This window comes from Sander lucioperca, chromosome 15 (assembly GCF_008315115.2).
Source record: "Sander lucioperca isolate FBNREF2018 chromosome 15, SLUC_FBN_1.2, whole genome shotgun sequence".
In the NCBI taxonomy this organism is placed as follows: Eukaryota; Metazoa; Chordata; class Actinopteri; order Perciformes; family Percidae; genus Sander; species Sander lucioperca.
The window spans coordinates 25,188,781-25,207,033 of NC_050187.1; the positions used below are offsets into that span (position 1 = coordinate 25,188,781).

Consider the following 18,253-nt stretch of genomic DNA (forward strand, 5'->3'; position numbering starts at 1 on the left):
ACCGAGGAATGAGAGGCATTCTTCAGCTGCTCACAGGAGGAGGAGGTGGGAGGGGAAGTAACGACGTAGTAGCGACTCAGTCAGTCAGTGAAGTTTCCAGCGACTCAGCCATCACGGTCTGAAACTCTTTTTTTGAAATGAACAAACTCGGCGGGTGCGGAGGGGATTTAAGCGGCGATAGAAGACCGTGATCTTGAGTGGTTCTTTGGGTTGGCTCGGTCCGGCCCGGAGGATCTGAATATGGGTCAGACTGCTGTGTCTGCCGTATCACAGCCTGCGAGCGGTGAGTGAGTGTGTACATGTGTGTGTACGTGCCTCCCTCTTGTCTCACACACATTCGCTATTTTTATTAAGGATGTCTGTTCACTTCTGCTTTGTTTCTTTTAACATTTCTGTCGGGTAATTGATAGAAACTTCCTCACAGCTCAACACAAACAAAGCGCTAAATGGTTTCATGCTAATAGGAAGTTAGCTAACTTAGATGTTGTATTAATTAATAACTGTGTTCTTACATCCTCTTTGTTTCTAAATCCTATCGCTGGTTGTGTTACCCAACTGTTGTAAAACTGGTGAAATGGAGTGTTAAAGCAGGCTTTAGTTGCGTAACCAAAGAGTTGCATGTTTTTGCTGGGTAATGAAGTGCACTGTTTAGTTTATGTGAGTATGTATTTAGCAACCAGTTTGACATGAGTCCAGATGAACAGCTTAGTTTTTAACTTTGATTGCCCAGAGGAGTATCTGAAGCCTGTCCAGCTCAATGCAATCTAGACTTTAATTCACATGCAGGACCCTATGAACCAAGACAACATCATGTCAAAGTCAACAAGTGGGGCTGCTTATTTTTGTAAAGGCTTCACAGAAAATGTCATCATCAGTTGCATCCCAAGATGCTGTTATCAAACTGTCTTTTTTGTCCAACACTTCAAAACCTTAAATATTCAGTTTACAATTATATAAATTAGACAAAAGCAGCACTTGCTAGCGATTGAAAGGGCTGTAACCACTTAATTTTGGGCATTTTTGCTTGAAAAATTACAGAAAAGATGAATCTAGGGCTCCAGCTAACACTTCTTTTTGTTATTGATTAGCCTACTATTCTACAGATTATAGTTTTAAATAATTGATTAATTGTTTGGCCTGTAAAATGTCAGAAAATAGTGACAAATCACAATTTTGGGCAGCCCAAGGTGACGTCTTCAAATGGCTTACTTTGTCCGACCAAAAGTCCAAAATGTAAAGACATTAAATAATCACATGAGAGAGAGAAAAGCAGCAAATCCTTACATGAACTATCAAATGTCAAATTATTTTTCTGTTGATTGATGACTAATGGATAAATCGACTAATTGTTTCAGCTCTATAGAGTCATCAATTCAGGTCAAGTTGTCACAGTTTTATAAATCTTTAGTTGGACATTCCTGCCATGTACACATCATTCTTAATCTCAGTGTCTGTGACCCTCATGCAGGTTTAATTCTCACTGTCGAGGGCTGCAATTTACCACCTGATGCGATAGTAAACCAGCAATTGTTCAATATCCATCACAACAATTTGAACCACTGCAACCAATTTATTATGGAGAGTGTTGACTAAATGAAATAAAAACAAAGTGTCCTCTTCAATAGTGCTTGGATTAGATTCTCCAGGTCTCAGAAACTACTATTACTGTAGTTACCCACTTGTCATATTCGTGACTCCACCTGCAGAGGAAGGTTGTGTCATGCGATTTAATTGGACCTGTGGTGAGATTTTCCTTGTCTGCTGATGTTTCCAAGAAATCAACTTTAAATATCAAAACATTTAAAGTTGTTGGACCGATGCTTTGTGGTAAGACAACATTTAACACTGATGCATTTGGGTTGTTTCCAAAACAAAACTGCACTTGTTGTCAAAAAGTAGTCCAGTCTGTAATTGAAGGTAGCCTACTGGCTACTAAATAAAACTAAAGTATTAACGTATCATAGGCTTTTTGCTTTTTGAGCTTTGTGTGTCCATGAGCCATAAAGTAAACATTTCACATTTGTTCACATTTTTTATAGGAACGCTTTAAGGCAGTGAGGCACAGGAAGGGCTGAAGGGCTCCGGATGAACACAAAACTGACCTCTTTTATGGCACTGTCAGCATTTAAAGTAAAACCCAGACTGTTTTGTAGCACACTTAAGCCAACATGCATAGGAACCTAAGGCTATAATAGTGATCTATTTGCTCTGCGTGGCTGCATTATGGATTACATTATGATGCTGTGTTGTACTATAAGTGCTGAATCTACAGTTCTAAGAGCAGGAAAGGGAAGTGATTCTGTTGGGGTCTTATTGAGAGATCATTAAGATAAAACCGATATACTCTGAGCCTTAATGAGTTATGACTGTGCGTTAAAACTATAAAGCTGCAGTTTCCTGTTAGATTTATTTTCGGTCTGTTACTCCTGACTTAATCCACGCTGCTACAGTAGGTCCTGTGAGTCTCATGAGTTAAACAGTACTGTGCTTCTCTGGCCTGCTTTGGAGAAAGATTTGGAAGAAATGACCCAAGTGTTAAAACATCAGCTAATGCCCAGTGTCGCCCCTCCCTCCGCTCTCATCTCACACCTCTTTTTGCCTTATTTTCTTGCTGCCCTCCTCTTTCCCACATTTTCTTTTACCTCAGTTTCCATCTCTGCTCTTCTTTCTCCACCTTTCTCTCTTTTGTCTCTCTTTGCCTCTCTCTCCCCCTCCATCCCTCTTCCTCTGTTCGTGACGTCTGGTTCTTCCCTCCAGGGTGACTTGCAGTGAAGGAAGGAAGCCTCTCCCTTTCCCCTCCTCCTTAACACATGTTCTTGCTGTAACGTCTAAAAAAAACCATGCTGGCTTTGTCACAATACATCGACACATTAACCCTAACATTACATCTATTATTTTTTAACCATTATTTAACTGAGGCTAAACAGTTCACTAAATAAATTGTGTGTGATTATTTCATTGAAATGTCTGTCATGTCTCAAGTTGTTTTTGATTATCCCACTCATTTCCACAGCTGCTATATATCCAAATCCTGACTCACCCTTCTAGCATGACCTCACGAGTCATCTGTTTCAAAATAAAACTCCTCTGTGTGAAATGCAGTGTGGAATTGAGTTGAACCAGCAGTTGTTATATATACTAACATCTCTGAGTTAACGTGAAGTGGATTAAAAATTAAAAAGCTGTAGTCAGTATTATTTTGCTTTTCTTGGATGGATTTGTCTTGTCTGAAATGCAGGATTGCTTTAAAACTGTGAACGGTTGCAGTTCCTGTATGTGTTACAAGGCTAAGCTAACCTGGGCTCGTAGAACAAAGGAACACAGCTACTCAAGGCTAACCTAGCTCGTAACATTAATGGTACTGGTCTCCTCTCCCTGCGTGATACATTTGACGTGAAAATGAGACCTGTGCTTGCCTGGATGAGAGTATACTTCCCTACCTAAGAGGGGTTGTGCTGTGTTAAACTGACTCACCTAGCCATCATTCCATTCGCGCTCTGGAGCCGGGCCTGCTTGCTTCGGTGACTACGCCGTCTGGAGCGGCCTCTGCTCCAGGTCTGCTTCCCAGCATCCTTCGTCGACGTCAGGACTCCGCGAGCCCGCTCTCCGTGTTGTAGTTAAGGTTTTAAAATGTGTATTTTCAAAAAAGTCGTGTTGTGGAAAACAAGAAGCAAGAAAAGTCTTTCAGAGTCTTTGTTGTTCTCCGTGTGGAAGCGTGTGGTTTGCAGCTGTCAGCCTGCCGCGTGTTGCTTCTTTCTGAATCAACCTCCTTCATGAATCTCACTCTCTCTGAATCTCCACACACCTGTAGCTGGCTGGGTTAAATCTGACTTCACAAACACACCCCCCTCATGTGTCATGCCAGCACTGGCCATGTCCATCAGCTAACCACGCCCACTTCTCTAAAGACACTAGACTGATATCATAACATATGTAATGAATCAATATTATAATTGACCCAGGTTTGCATTATACTTATTGTTGTATAATCAGCAAATGAATTAACTGAAGCCCTGAATTGCTCTCATTTCATCTTTTCTTGTTTCCCGATCGATGAGGACGTGCAGTTTGCAGTAGCCTATATCTAATTTCATTTGACATATTGTAAAGTACACGTTTGTCTTTCTCAGGCTTTGAGTTTAAGCTATATTGTATTCTTTAGCTGCCCGTTTACTGATAGTGGTTCATGCTGTCACTTTCTTTTGTTGCTGACAGTTGATTTCTGTATTCATATGTCAGGTTGTGGGGGGTGTAGGGGGCACTGGGGTTGCTCTGGTTAAGGTTTAGGTGCAAAAGTTAATTGGTTAGAATCAAGTAAAGATCATGGTTGGTTTGGGTTTAAATAAGGTCTTCCTTAAGGTTAGGGGACCTTTGTCGTCATGGTTACAATAATTAACACATGGTTATGGTTAGGGAACCGTCGTGGTCATGCTTTAAAAAAAGTGTTGACTGTCAGTTGGAAACGGGGAAACAAACTGCAGTTGTGTTAAAGTCTAATGTTTCGTAATGTTTCGTTGACCCATCAATCTACCTGACACGCATCAGTCTCAAATCTTCCCTTTTTCTTAAAGTAGCCTACCTATTTATTCCTGTATGATAAATGTGTGTCTAAAAAATAGAAATAGCAAAGGACCTCAAAAATGTCATCTGTCTCATTTTAAACGGTTATAATAGCCAATATAAGGATTTGTTCAGAAAGAGATGAAGCAGAAGTCCGTTGATGATTATTTTCTGCAAACCACCTATCATCTGTAAAAGACTTAGTTCACTATCTTTATCTCTCTCTTCCTATTTTATAATCTTTCTTATACTCCTCTGCATTGTTTCTCTTTCATTTCTCTTTCTTTCTTTCTGCCCCGCTCTGCAAGCAATAAGTCTGTCCAGGCAGTGTCCCTATTTGGTTCCCACTAGAGGTTTAATAGTTGGGCTAATGGTGATAACAATCGCTGTTACTGATTTTCCCATCATTAGCTGCACAAAGCAGCTGCTGAAATGCACCTATTGTTGCGATTTGATAACAACACAGGAACAGGAAATGAGTGTGTGGGGATGTATGTGTGCGGGAGAGAGAGAATTAAATTGGTGTAAGGGGAGAGCATGTACTGGGCTCTGCACTGCACTTTTCCATGTCTACGCTCTTGGTTTTTGTGTTTTTAATTGTATTGTTGTGTATGTAAATGTTCTTTTGCTACATCCCTCAACAGTCAGGGTCATAATTTGAGCTAAATCCTGTTGAGAGCAAACATACCTGCATGGCTTAATGATTTTACATCATGCACTTTGACAAAAGAAATATGCCGCAGTAATTGCATTCTATTTATTTTCATTATTCGAGCCCCACTTTGTAATTTAGACTGATGAGACATCTGTTTCTTGATAACATAACTCTCATGAAGACCACCAAATGCTTTAAACCTTATATTTACATTTGATATAATATTGGATGATCTTACTGAAATGATATATTGATTTGCCATCTCCAGTAAACAGCAGTCAGAGCAGAGGCAGTTTGTTTTTACTCATCACTTTCAGCTCATGTCCATCAGTAAAGCCTTTGAGCACCAGATTGCCGAACAACATCTAGTATCGGCATCAACAGTCTGTCGGTGCTGGTGAGAGCCAACCAATCAACAGGGTATTGATCGTTTTCAATTGAGCTGAAGGCTAGGCTACGGATTAGCTCCATCAGATGTGTTCAACTGCTTTCTTTTTATTTGCCTTTCGAACACTGGCTTTGGTGCTGTTGGGCAACGGCTACCTAACTTATAATTCCCTATAAATGTGCTGAACATCTGGATCATCTGGCCAATTTTGCTGAGTGTGTTGTCAGCTGTTCTTCTGCTGACTATGTTGCTGCTTAAGCCTTTTGAATAGAATTGAGAAAACATTGCACTCTTGCCTTTTCAGCCAATCTTCAGTTATTGAGATGGACATGAGCTGAGATCAGTTGTTTTGCTGATATTTGACTGTCACATCTTTATCCACCATCAGCAGCTACAGCAAAGAAATGATTCAGTCAAATATTGTGTCTGTGTGTTTTGTACAAGAATTGAGGGTAGGTCAGCATTTGAAAGACACTACATTCACAAGATAATTCACAAGATAATTACACACATAAACACACACCACATCCTTGACAGTGTTGTAGTTATTGTTCTAATAGGTGTAACGATTACATTTAATTTGTATGTAATTAAATGTACAGTACTTAAGAAGCCAGTCAGTGCGGTATGGTAGGGGAAAGTATGTTTTGATAGATTGATCAGTAGAAATAAAGATGACATCCAACAAATCCCATAGGTTTGTGCAAAAAGAGACATCCCATTTTTAAATCCTGCATTTGTAGGATGACTATTGCAATATAAAGCCCTGCAGGTATCAGGAGTAAACTATTTAACCTCTGTAGCACGCTCCTCATCTCTGCTTGAGGCTTGCAGCTCGAGGCTACATTAGCCTCTACTAGCATAACACCATGGATTTTTTAACAAGGAAAAAGATGATAAAAGACTAATTATGATTCTGCTGCATTCCAACAATGTCATAGGAGTGTAATGCTAAATCAGTCGAGTACTCTTTTAATTCAGTCATTTGAGGGCACCTGTACACTGAAACACAGTTGCTAACCTGCTGTCCACACTATCCCTAACTGATCAGACAAGCCAGTGACACAAACTTCAGTTCCTAGCAGCTACAATAACTTGACATTCCTTTAGGAAGGACATTAATTTAGTAATTTCAGGGTACAAATTATGAGAGTGAAGGAAAAAATACTTAAAATGTTTATGCAGAGATTATAAACTGTTAAAGCCTGCTGGGCTCCCTATAGTCAGGAGGCTTGGGCGATTCAGCAGTGGCTGTAATGTAGCTGGAAAAACAAAAACCTTCCTCTGCTTCAATCTGAAGAATCACACACCACCTCTCTTTCCTCTGTAAGGTTCCGGCACACACACACACACACACGCACACACACACACACACACACACACACACACACACACACACACACACACACACACACACACACACACACACAAACACACGCAAACACACACACAAACACACACCAGCCGCACAGTGTCTGCAGTCTTCCAGAGAGTTCACAGGACTTCTAATCTTTCAACAGGAAGAGGAGGAGTTGTGGAAGGACAGGGATCTAGCCAAGACACACACACACACACACACACACACACACACACATATATATATATATATACACTGCTAAGAGTTAGAAATAATATTCCTGCAGTATTTAGCCATTGAAAGCTGAGTAAAACAAGTGATTAATGCAGCAATGTAGGGTGATATAGTCCATGACAATAGTTCCCAGTCTTTTTTCTTTCGCTTACCTTAATCCTTTAAATCAAATCATATATTGAGTGCATACATCTATGAGCATTGAGCAGTTCAACCAAAGAGGGGTATTCTCAAATTGTTTATTCATTTTAAGGGGCATACAGAGATAATTATTTCCAGTATTTTGCAAGACAAAAGCAATAACTATTAGACTAAAGTCAGGATTTTGTGTAGCCGTTTTTTCCTATTGTTTCCTATCTTGTTAAATATCTTGAATCCTGTAGGCTAAATTAACTCTTGTAGTACATAAAAGACGCATTGGGACCTGAATAGCAATGTGGGCAAGATATCCTGATACTAGTGTATCATGAGTTACCCTGTGATTTGCCCATATTTCATGTAATAACGGATAATAATGAAACTAGTCAGGTATTTGCAGTATGAGCGAGTGAAAAGAAGGCTTTGTTTGCTTAATATTAATCTGGACCTAGTGTTCCCGAACACATTCAAGTCAAGAATACATTATGTTGTTTATTTATATGATATGATGTTGTACATTACAAGGACCACATCTGTGAACTGGTCAATAAGAAAGACAACATCTGTGAACTTGTCAGATATTTCTGTGAACTTATCAAGAGACAGACTGTGAACTGTCCCGGATTTAGCAAGGTTTACCGAGATTAAACTAAGCTTTGTAGGGACGGCTACATCGTAGTGAAAAGTAGAACTACTGCAATCTTGTAATGGGTAACGAAAACACCAAGTAACCGGAGCCAAAAGGACCTGTGGTTTTTTGTTTTTTTTTAAATCATTTTTACCTGCAATTTGATGTTTTTATTTGCTTTGTTTTTTTTAATCGTTTTCTAACTGCTCTTTAATGTTTTATGTAAAGCACTTTGAATTACCCTGTTGCTGAAATGTGCTATACAAATAAAGCTGCCTTGCCTTGCCTACATCTCCATGTATCACAAGACCTTCATCTGGTGCATATAGGGAACTGTAGTCCTTGCTTGTGTTTGTATGTTTTTGCATGTGTGTCTTGCAGTTGATGGGTTGGAGAAATCATCATCACTGGCCAGCTGTGACGTGGTGGTGGACAGTGCCGGCAATACCCAGAATGCCCCTGCATCACGGCAGCCGCGAGGCAAGCTGTCATCACTAGGAAAACTGTTCAAACCCTGGAAGTGGAGGAAGAAGAAGACCAGCGACAAGTTCCAGGATCTTTCCAAAGGTAGGACTGTGTGTGTGTGTGTGTGTGTGTGTGTGTATATTTTAGTGACATATGAACAAATGATGGCTCCTCAGTCAACAACAACATCATGGCTTGCATTTTTGGATTTCTGCTGAACATGTGGTGTGATCAGGATCAGTGTTCGGTTTGTTTGTAGCTCTCACTGATTCATTCTTGAAGTGTTGGCTGGGAAATACAAATGGACAGAAGTACATACAAAAAGCAGACACTCTTTTTCTTCATGGCTTCCAGGTGTAGCCTTTATTAAAATGTTTAAACTCTGTTACTTAAACCATGTAGTTGGAAATGAAAACAAACATGGACATTGAAATCTAAATGTAACATTGTTCAGTCTTATTTGTCTTTATGGAGTGTGCAAAACCAATCTAAGCTTGGTGTGTAGGGCTGCATCTAATTATTCTTTTCTGATAATCAAGCAAATAGTAAAAGATGCCCATTTTATGTCCCAGAGGGTGGTGATTTCTTCAGATTTCTTGTTGTATCCAACAATCTGTCTAAAACACAAATATATGTATAAATGTCACATATGACGAAGAAAAGCACAAAATTCTCACATTTGAGAAGTTGAAATCAGAAAATGTTTATTATCTAAATAGTTGCAGATTATTTGTTTGATGATCGACTAATTGATTAATTCACTAATAATTAATTATTTTAGCTCTAATTGTGACAACTCTGAGCATGCTCATTCTGTGTCTCAGCTGTGTACAAGACTGATTGATTGATTCCGTATGATCCTATTTTCAAGAAGTTTTATAGAAAAACAGCAAAATTGGCTTAGTTTCCTGGCTTAGTTCCTCATCTATGACTCGGTATGTGGTGCTGCTGTCATGTGCAATGAGGATTTAGCAATAAGAAGAGGATAGTAGCTATTGAGCAATGCTTTTTGTGGAATTCTGTGTCAATTGATTACTGTAGCTAAAAGACGAGATAAAAGGCCTTGATTTTGTTAACCTTTCAGTTCTTGAGAGAAAAATCTCCACCAGACAAACGAGGGAGGAGCTCATCAAGAAAGGAGTTCTCATCCCTGACCAAGGTTTGTCTGATCATTCATTCTCATGTTTCTTTATTCATTTATTCATTTACACTTATCCCAGGTTCAAGGTTCAGCTTTATTGTCATTATACAATACAGGATTGCACAATGAAATGCAGTTGCAGCTCCCTCCACATTACACACACTGAAAATGTATAACAAATATTGAAATATTTAAATTAGAATACAATGAAACAATAAAAAAGGCAATAAAATAGAACATAGGATTAAATGAACAAACTATGTAAAACATGTAGCAAACTTTGAGGGAGCCACTGGCTGCCGAATCTACACACGCCACCATTATTGTCAAATGCGAAATCTCAGACATTATTATTGTTATTTTGGGAATGAAAAACAGCAAAGTCATGCTGCCATAAAGCATTTAAAATTAATTGACGTGACGTGATTTGACCGTGATGGAGCTGTAATTGCACAGCCCTAAACATTTTAAATCTGTTTTTCTTCCTGTTTTTCACTGTCCTTTACACGTTAAGTCCAGCTTTGTTAAATGTGATTACATTTGCCTGTTGCTAGTAAATGCAGATCTCAAAGGTTTGACCTCTGCTTTTATCTGCTTTTGAGCAACTGAACATCTCTTAAAAAGTAAAGCAGAGGATTTCAGTTATGCTGTTAACTGTTTTTATCTCTTCTAGATGAAACGATCAGCAGTGAAAATCTGAATGGCCACGCCACATCTAGTGTGACATCAGAGGAGGTCAAAGTTGACATTGAGTCTCCAGAAACAGCGCTGGAGGAACAGGCCGCCGGGCCCGTCAACACTGAGGACAAAACAGGTAACTTCTGGATGAGTTACTGTGTCTAACATGAGCTTTTGTCATTCTGTGACCTGTAATCTCTGGCTTCTTGTTGTCCTTAACTTTTGGATCTCTGTACTAGTTGAGGCTTTATAGTGCGTTCTATTTACTTCGGAACTCGGAAGCCGGAGCTGGGAATGACGTCACACCCGAGTCGAATGCATTCCATTTAAAAGTCGGTTTTTCATTGTTTTCATTAGCTCTAGCCCGGTTAGCTATTGTTAGCTATACCAGTTGATAACAACGCATTTTGCCGTTTTTTCTGCATACAAACAGCGTAACAACATGTTCACAGATAGAAATTGAACATGCCTGTGTGAACGACTGATTTAGTGAGACACAAATAAGACAGAAGTGCTTATAACTATGTTACTGTAGCTTTCGCAAATGTTTATACAGGGGCAGCCATGTTGGATTTTGAACTCGGGCTACTGCGAGGTTGTCCGAGTTCCGACCTTGGAAATCTGAGGTCGGGGGGGGGGGGGGGGGCGTGTTTCCAACTTTGACCTCGGAAAATCAGAGTTCCGAGTACAAATGGAACGCACTATTAGACCTGGAATAATAGTGTCTCACTGGTATGTTATGAACGTCAATGAGAAATGACTTTATTCAGGGGTTTGTCTGAGCTGAGACTTTCATTTTCAAAAAAGTGGCTAATTGTTACTGTGTGAATACAGGCACATTTATCCCAAGGACAACACTCACAATGTGAAAGCCACCACAGAGATATGGATATTGCCACAATGTTTGTTGAAGAAATTGGCGTACCTACAGAGAAGGAAAAAACAAGTGGCAAAATTAGAGGATGAGAAAAAAAAGAGTTACAAAGAGGCTCTTTCTCTCCAGTTTTGCCAAGAATGATCATGAAAATATTTTACGCCTCAAGCATAAAACCAGGTTATATGCTCCAAGTTTATAGATTTTTTTTCTGGAACATGGAGATATTCTGTATCCACATTGGTATAACTTCCATGGAATGCATTTGTATCCGCAGCAGTTTTCTGGCTGACATTAAATCCTCTGTGGGATCTCTGACAGGGTCTAATGTGTTCAAATAGATATTCCCATTATATCAGCCTGTAGAAGGCATTCACAGTCTGAACAGAGCAGTAGCCATCTCCTAATGCCTCCCTCTCCCTCAGGAGACAGGCTACTGTTCTTCTGTCTGATGCTGCTTAAGTGTTGTGCTGTTCTCATCTCAACCATGTTAGCATTGAACTCAGAGCCATTTGTTTGTTGATTTGTCAATAATCAGAAGGGCACAGGCAACAAGCACTGTGAATACAGTAACTGAACACACATGCCTTCACAGTGGAGGATGGGGAAGATTAATGGGTGTTTTTTTCTGTCATATCCCAAGCCTTATACATTATTCATTTGATACAATCCTAAATAAAAGATACCCAAGACTAACAGATCAGACATTGCTTCTCATTATCAACAGCTCTGTCCAACTCACCTCTTATCTTTCAGTATCTCTTTCTTTGCTCGTCTGCAAGTCCACTTGTGCATCTGTTTGCACAGAAGTGTGTCTTTTATCTCACTTTCAATCCCTATTTTAACCTCTAAATAACTTCCTGCTTCCACTTATCTGCTCAGAGAGGTGCGATACTAAATCCCTCGCCCGGGCAAAACAGGTGCGACCTCGAGACGTTCAAGCTAAAAAACAGCAAAGTGCCACTCTGCCCGCCTCTTCCAAACCTTTGGGTGGCACTTCAGCCACAACCAAGCACAAAGACGCTGCTTCGGGGAATAAAAAGACTGCTAAAACCACAGGCAAGACAGTCTCATCCATTCAAGCTAAAGCTAATCCACGGAGCACTAACAACACTAGTCGGGGGATTGGTAAGTTCAGCTAGTTGGGACTGAAGTCAGTTTGCCTGTCAGTGTTCTTGCCTGCCTGCCTCTCTGCATGGAAAATATGCTTGTATTTCTGAATGTTTGAAGGGAGTGAAGATTCACTATAAAGCTGTCTGCACCTGTAAACCACAGCGCCATGAACAATCTTGAATTTCCCCTTGGGGATCAATAAAGTATATATCTCTCTATCGCTCTCTCTCTCTCTCTCTCTCTCTCTCTCTCTCTCTCTCTCTCTCTCTCTCTCTATCTATCTATCTATCTATCTATCTATCTATCTATCTATCGTTAGTCAAGTTTCTGTCAAGTGGATACAAAATAGTATTCCCCTGACTCTCCCTCTTGATAGTGTCCTTTCCTGATTAGAAGAGATTTTGTTTCTGATGATCGTTTCCGGAAAAGCAGAAGTGAAATGTATTTGTAAACGCCCAGTACAAGTGTGTGTGTGTGTGTGTGTGTGTGTGTGTGTGTGTGTGTGTGTGTGTGTGTGTGTGTGTGTGCGTGTGTGTGTGTGTGTGCGCACATGAGTGTGACTGAGATCAGTGTAGCATGGCCCTCATAAAACTAGCTCTGACAAGCTCATGTGGTTTTGATTGATAGCATGATCCTAGAGCATGATCATCACCATTCATCCAGTGTTTGTGTGTGTACTTTTGTAACTTACAGCATGTTGGAACTAAGCAGCACAGAGACCACAGCCAGTATATTGCATGTGATGATCACGGAGTCTTTCCTGAAGGGCTCTGTACATTTTTTTTTTGTTATTGGGGAAGTGGGCCAAAAGTTGTTTCATTAGTGTTTGAATAGTATTTAAGTACATTCCTTTCCTCAGGCTGCTTTCACCAGTACACAAAAACACTCCACAGACTGTTATAGAACTACTTCAGTCAGTATTACCTTAGGTATTCTATATTTGTTGCAGTTGTAATGATGTCATTAGAAATGGTTATTCTAATACTGGAATATTATGGTTGCCAGCAAGTTTTAATAGAGTGGTTTCTTACTGCTTTTTCTGCTTCGTTTTTTACTAATTTTTGAATTCATATATACTGTAGATTATGATGAAGAAAATGATTAGCATATTAATTGATTAGTCAATGACGGAAAATTGTCAATGTGAATATTTTTTTATTATTTTCAACAATATTTCCAATTATCTGGCATTTCATAGCCTAAACAATCAAAAGATTAATTTGAAAAATATTCTATGATAATGGATTAATTAATTGAAACAATCATTAGTTGCAGCCCTATGGACATACATAAATTAAAGTTAGTTTTTTTTCTGCTACAGCATACACATCTGCTCTGTAAATAATATGCGCTGTGTTCTTGTTTGTGTAAAAATCAGAAACGAAAAGAGAAACTTATATTTTATATTTTTTTAGTTTCATGATTAGATGTTGGTGTGGTCCTTACTCTTCAATCCCCCACCGGAGCTAAGCCTGCAGGCTAGAGTTTAGATTCTCGGCCCAAGCCCGAGCCCGACCCGAGCCCGACCGGACCTCGGGTCGGGCTCGGGTCGTTATTTTCCGCCACGCCCGGCCCAGACCGCGCCTGGGCCGGACCCTTCTTTTTTTTTTTTTTACGTTTCTTCATTCGGATCCACTTGCGATCCGTTCCATTCTAAACAAACAGCGCAGTTTACATGCTTCCTCCTTGTTGTATTATTCTAAACAGATTTCTGTCAGTTATAACGGCCCACGTATTGAAAAATTGTCAGGTTTAAATCGGGCTCGGGCTCATAATTACAGTTAATGTGTCGGGCCGGGCCGGGCCGGGCCGGGCTCGGACACAACGTGCTCGGGCTCGGGCAGGTTCGGGCTTGATTTTTTGGGCCGATCTAAGCTCTACTGCAGGCTGCTGTCAATCACACACACAGACACGCCCCTTCAGACAGCTGAGACAAACACCTTTTTTTTCTACCTTTTTAATAATAAAAAAGATTCTTAACAGTGTATATATATTTTTACTGCAAAGAAATATGCCTTAATTTGATCTGAGCTGGACTTTACTGCAGACAATTGAGAGTTTTTGTTAACGTAACCTGCATTTCTTCTGTGGGAGGAAACTAGAGTACCTGGAGGAAAGAAAAAGTCTAATTTTTCCCTTCCCTCTTTCTCCTGCTCCTGCTTCTCCTCAGCCAAATCCTCCCATCCAAAGAAGACAGGATTCACAACAAAAAACACCCCCACCTCCATCCCTCATTCTCGTGCATCTAAAGACTCTGCAGCACAAACTGAGGGGACTGATGCAAGGAGCAACCGGAAATCAAACACTCCCATCTCTTCCCACGTACCCCAAAAGGCCCCTGCAGAGACTCCATGCCAGCCTGGGGAGTTAAAATCCTCGCCCCTTTCCTCAGACACCAAGCCAGCCTCATCTAAAGCCTCAGGCAATGAGGCAGATGGAACTCAGGCTGCTTCTCAACCTGATCTAGAGTCTAAATCTGATCCCAATGCCTCTACTGCGAGTGAGGACACCCACAATGGCATGGCTCCTGAACCAGCTGTCCAGCCTCCACATATCAACACTGCTACAGAGGACACTTCCTTCACAGAGGGAGGGACGGACAGCAGCTCACATGGGGAGAAACGGGGGAGAACGGGAGGGGAGGGAGGAGAAGAAGAAAAGAAGAAAGGAGAAACAGAACCTGCTGTGGAGAACAGCCGGAGGTAAAAATGTAGTAAGGACATGAGAGTTGGTGAAACATTCCTTATGTTTATCTTCTCTGCATGTCGTTTCTTATACTTTTAGAGTACATTACATATCTACACAGTAGTCTTACTGTAGTCACACAAGTGCTGAAATGATGGTTGACAATCTCATTTTAATTTAATCTTGTTGTTTTTTCCTGCAGGTCTGCAGAAGGCCACGCTGAAAGGCCACAGGGCCTCAGTGTGAACACGGAGCAGGCCGTGGTGACGGTGATCCCTGATAGGCCGAGAGACAGCCAAACTAGCGACTCTGACTCTGATGGACCAATCCTGTACCGCGACGAGGAGGAAGACGAGGAGGAAGACGAGTACACAACCAGTATGGCATTAGTTTTGTAACACATCACACAATAATAGAGATCCACAGAAAAACGCCAATGTCACCTGCAGAACTTGTACGGACATTTTAGAGAAGCTCCTTGTACATGGCATTTATTTATTTTGTAAACGCTGGCTAAAAACTGGAAAGAACGAGCAGCTCTAGGTTTTTATTTACATTTGACACAGTGATGCATGCTCTTGAGAGTACACTGAGTCACTAGTTCATTAGGTTCCTCTTGTACTTTCACACAATTTGTGCATTCCAAGTCAGTCATGTGCACCTGCAGTTTGTGGTATAAATCGGGCCGGTGTTCTTAAGTATCATTTAGGGTTCAGTTAAGCATTGAAACATTAAGAACAGACCATAGTGACTTTAAGGATGTCATGATAGTAAATGCTAAGCATCCCGGCTCTAGAATCCCCTAAACGGCTGACATTTTTAGCTATTTTTTTTTTTTTTAGGCTAATCTGGATTGTCAGTGGACGTAAACATGCTGCCATTACTGTGGTTGCATCTTAATTGTCCATGCAGGTTGTTTCAAGGCCCTAAGAAGCCTGTGACTAGTTCTCCCTGTTGTGTCTCTGTTCCAGGCGCTCTGGCCATTAAGATCCGCCGACGAGACACCCTAAACATCAAGCTGGGGAACCGACCCAGCAAGAGAGAGCTGGAAGAGAAAAACATTCTGCCACGGAGCTCCGAGACGGAGAGAAATGAGCTTCGCCAGAAAATAGGCTCCAAACTAGTCAGGTACACACTCACATTCACACACGCTCAGCATGCTGTGAAAATGTAGCTGGGTGTGAATTTTCATATTAGATTTGGCAGAGCTGTGGGGGTAATAACAGAGACTGTTAATTATTTTTTGGTGTAGTTGTGGGCGGTGTACTGGTACAAATGTTGCACAGTGAAAATCTGTGCTGAAGTTTAGTTTGGCCTTTTCTACCAGATAAGGAGGAAAGGCTGGTGGCAAACAGCCTTTGGATTAACAACAAGAAAAGGGTGTAAAAGAAAGTTTTTTTTAATTTTTTTTCTAAAGTCAGTGTGATGTTTAAATCAACTATTATCTGCTCTTTGTAGAAAAGTATGTGAAAATAGTTTTCTCTTTTCAGGCGCCTGAGCCAAAGACCCACCACAGAGGAGCTGGAGCAGAGAAACATCCTCAGGCGTAAGTTTCTGACATATACATACTGTACTATTAAACTGAGTGGTGATGGGATACACGTTTATGGTTATCGTGATGTTTAGAAACTTGAATAGTAATATCACAAAAAGTAAATATGGTTGCATGGAAATGTGTGTGCAGTTGCTGCTTCTTTAATTTTCAAACTTGCCACATTTTCATTCACACCTAACACATTTTAAATGTTAAGCATGCTGACAGTGTTGCACAACCTCATCTGATACATACAGTAGTGGGAATGTGTTTACATGCCAGTGAAAAATGTAGTAACACGGGAAGAGATAATGAGCACTGATGCAATATGCAGCCTTGGTCTTATCTCTCAAGCTTGACATTAGCGAACGATATCCCGAGATAGGATTTGCTTAAAAAATTGCTTTTGTTGTAGTAGTTTTCTGCAGTACAACAACATGTTTCTAAAGATGCATATTTTACTGATTGCACATTTTTAGAAGCACTGTTTGGGGGGGGTTACAGTTGATAAAACTAGGAACATGGTTCATTATGGCTTTAGTAAAAGTGACTCATAAAATGTTCTTGCCAATTCTGATTTCATTTTCTGTCAAGCTGTCCATTTTTATTCTTCACACAAAGAGAAGGTCTACGTAGGTCATTATTGCAAAACTATATGCGTCTCTCTAACATAAAGTTCCATAGCTGATCAAGAAATGAGAGGTTCCAGGTTATTGTGGTGTTTCAGCTGTGACAGTAACAGATTGCCTGATACAACCTTGTTTGTCTTAATAATCTGATAGCTGACACAGATCATGTGTCTGTTTAAATTATGAGTTAAAGTCTATTAGAAGCTGTACTTTATGTCTCCTACATTTAACTGATGTGCTCAGTCACACGGATGCCTGTATTTACAGACTGCCTCAAAATTGGGTTTATAGACATTTATAGTTTTTTTTTTTCTCCTTTCTTTTGTTCACAGTACACCACATTAATAAAAGTTAGTTCAGGTCAGTTAGTTGAGCTTTATTGTGCACAATACACACTAAAGACTAGCCCCAATAAATGTTAAATAGACTCTGTGAAAGAGTCAATGACATTTGTGTGTAATGCTACCCAGCAGGGCCTAAATCATTCTGCTGGAGGGTTTGCTGGCTTGCTTTTTGCACCAACTTTGCATTTTAGAGACCTAAAAGAAGCATTTAAGCCTTATGTATTATAATTTCAAAGTCGTTTTGCTCCTGGCCTAAATGAACCAGTTCAAACTGCTTTTTCTCCTACTAAAGACTGAGTAAATATGCTTTATGCTAACAGGAAAGTAAATAGAAAATAGCAGCCCACAATCACCGATTTGTATTCAGTGGATACTACAACACAGGAAATTCAAATTTAGAAATATTTTAATACATAGTTGGACATATCACAAGTTGTTACCCAACAGTATAACACGCCTACAAAAAAACTTGAAGATATCTGAACATTGTTTCTGATCATGTTCATCCCTTTGTAACTACAGTTTATCCATGAATGGACACTTTCAGTTCTTTGAGGCTGTTACTAAACACATTAAATATACAACAGCTGTTAAACTGCTAGGATGAACCTTCACCTTCACAACTGACTGGTGTAGCGATACTGATCTGTTGACATAAAGAGTGTTTCTAGAGAAAGTTAGGATGCATTTACTTTTGCACCAAGAATTTGCAACCAGTTGGTTTGCAACTTCAGTGCATGGCATCCATCTGGAGCGGTTGATACTTTTAAGTGTCGTGGTTCACAGTGTAACACAGCCTCAGTCTGGTCATAACACAGGTAAAATAAAGC

General features: G+C 40.2%; 1 protein-coding gene across 5 annotated transcripts in view; it reads left to right on the forward strand.

Moving 5' to 3' along the window:
- phactr2 (phosphatase and actin regulator 2) overlaps positions 1-18,253 on the forward strand; it is a 47,395-nt gene that overhangs the window by 16,633 nt on the left and 12,509 nt on the right. For 2 of the 5 annotated variants that reach the window (XM_031308305.2, XM_031308324.2), the window contains exons 2-9: positions 8,342-8,527; positions 9,510-9,584; positions 10,240-10,380; positions 12,001-12,246; positions 14,402-14,933; positions 15,119-15,294; positions 15,888-16,044; positions 16,407-16,462. In XM_031308305.2, coding sequence (XP_031164165.1) covers positions 8,342-8,527; positions 9,510-9,584; positions 10,240-10,380; positions 12,001-12,246; positions 14,402-14,933; positions 15,119-15,294; positions 15,888-16,044; positions 16,407-16,462 — 1,569 coding nt within the window. Of the gene's footprint in view, positions 1-9; positions 284-8,341; positions 8,528-9,509; positions 9,585-10,239; positions 10,381-12,000; positions 12,247-14,401; positions 14,934-15,112; positions 15,295-15,887; positions 16,045-16,406; positions 16,463-18,253 lie in introns of those variants that run through there. The other 3 variants (XM_031308313.2, XM_035992171.1, XM_031308333.2) reach the window with 3 other exon arrangements.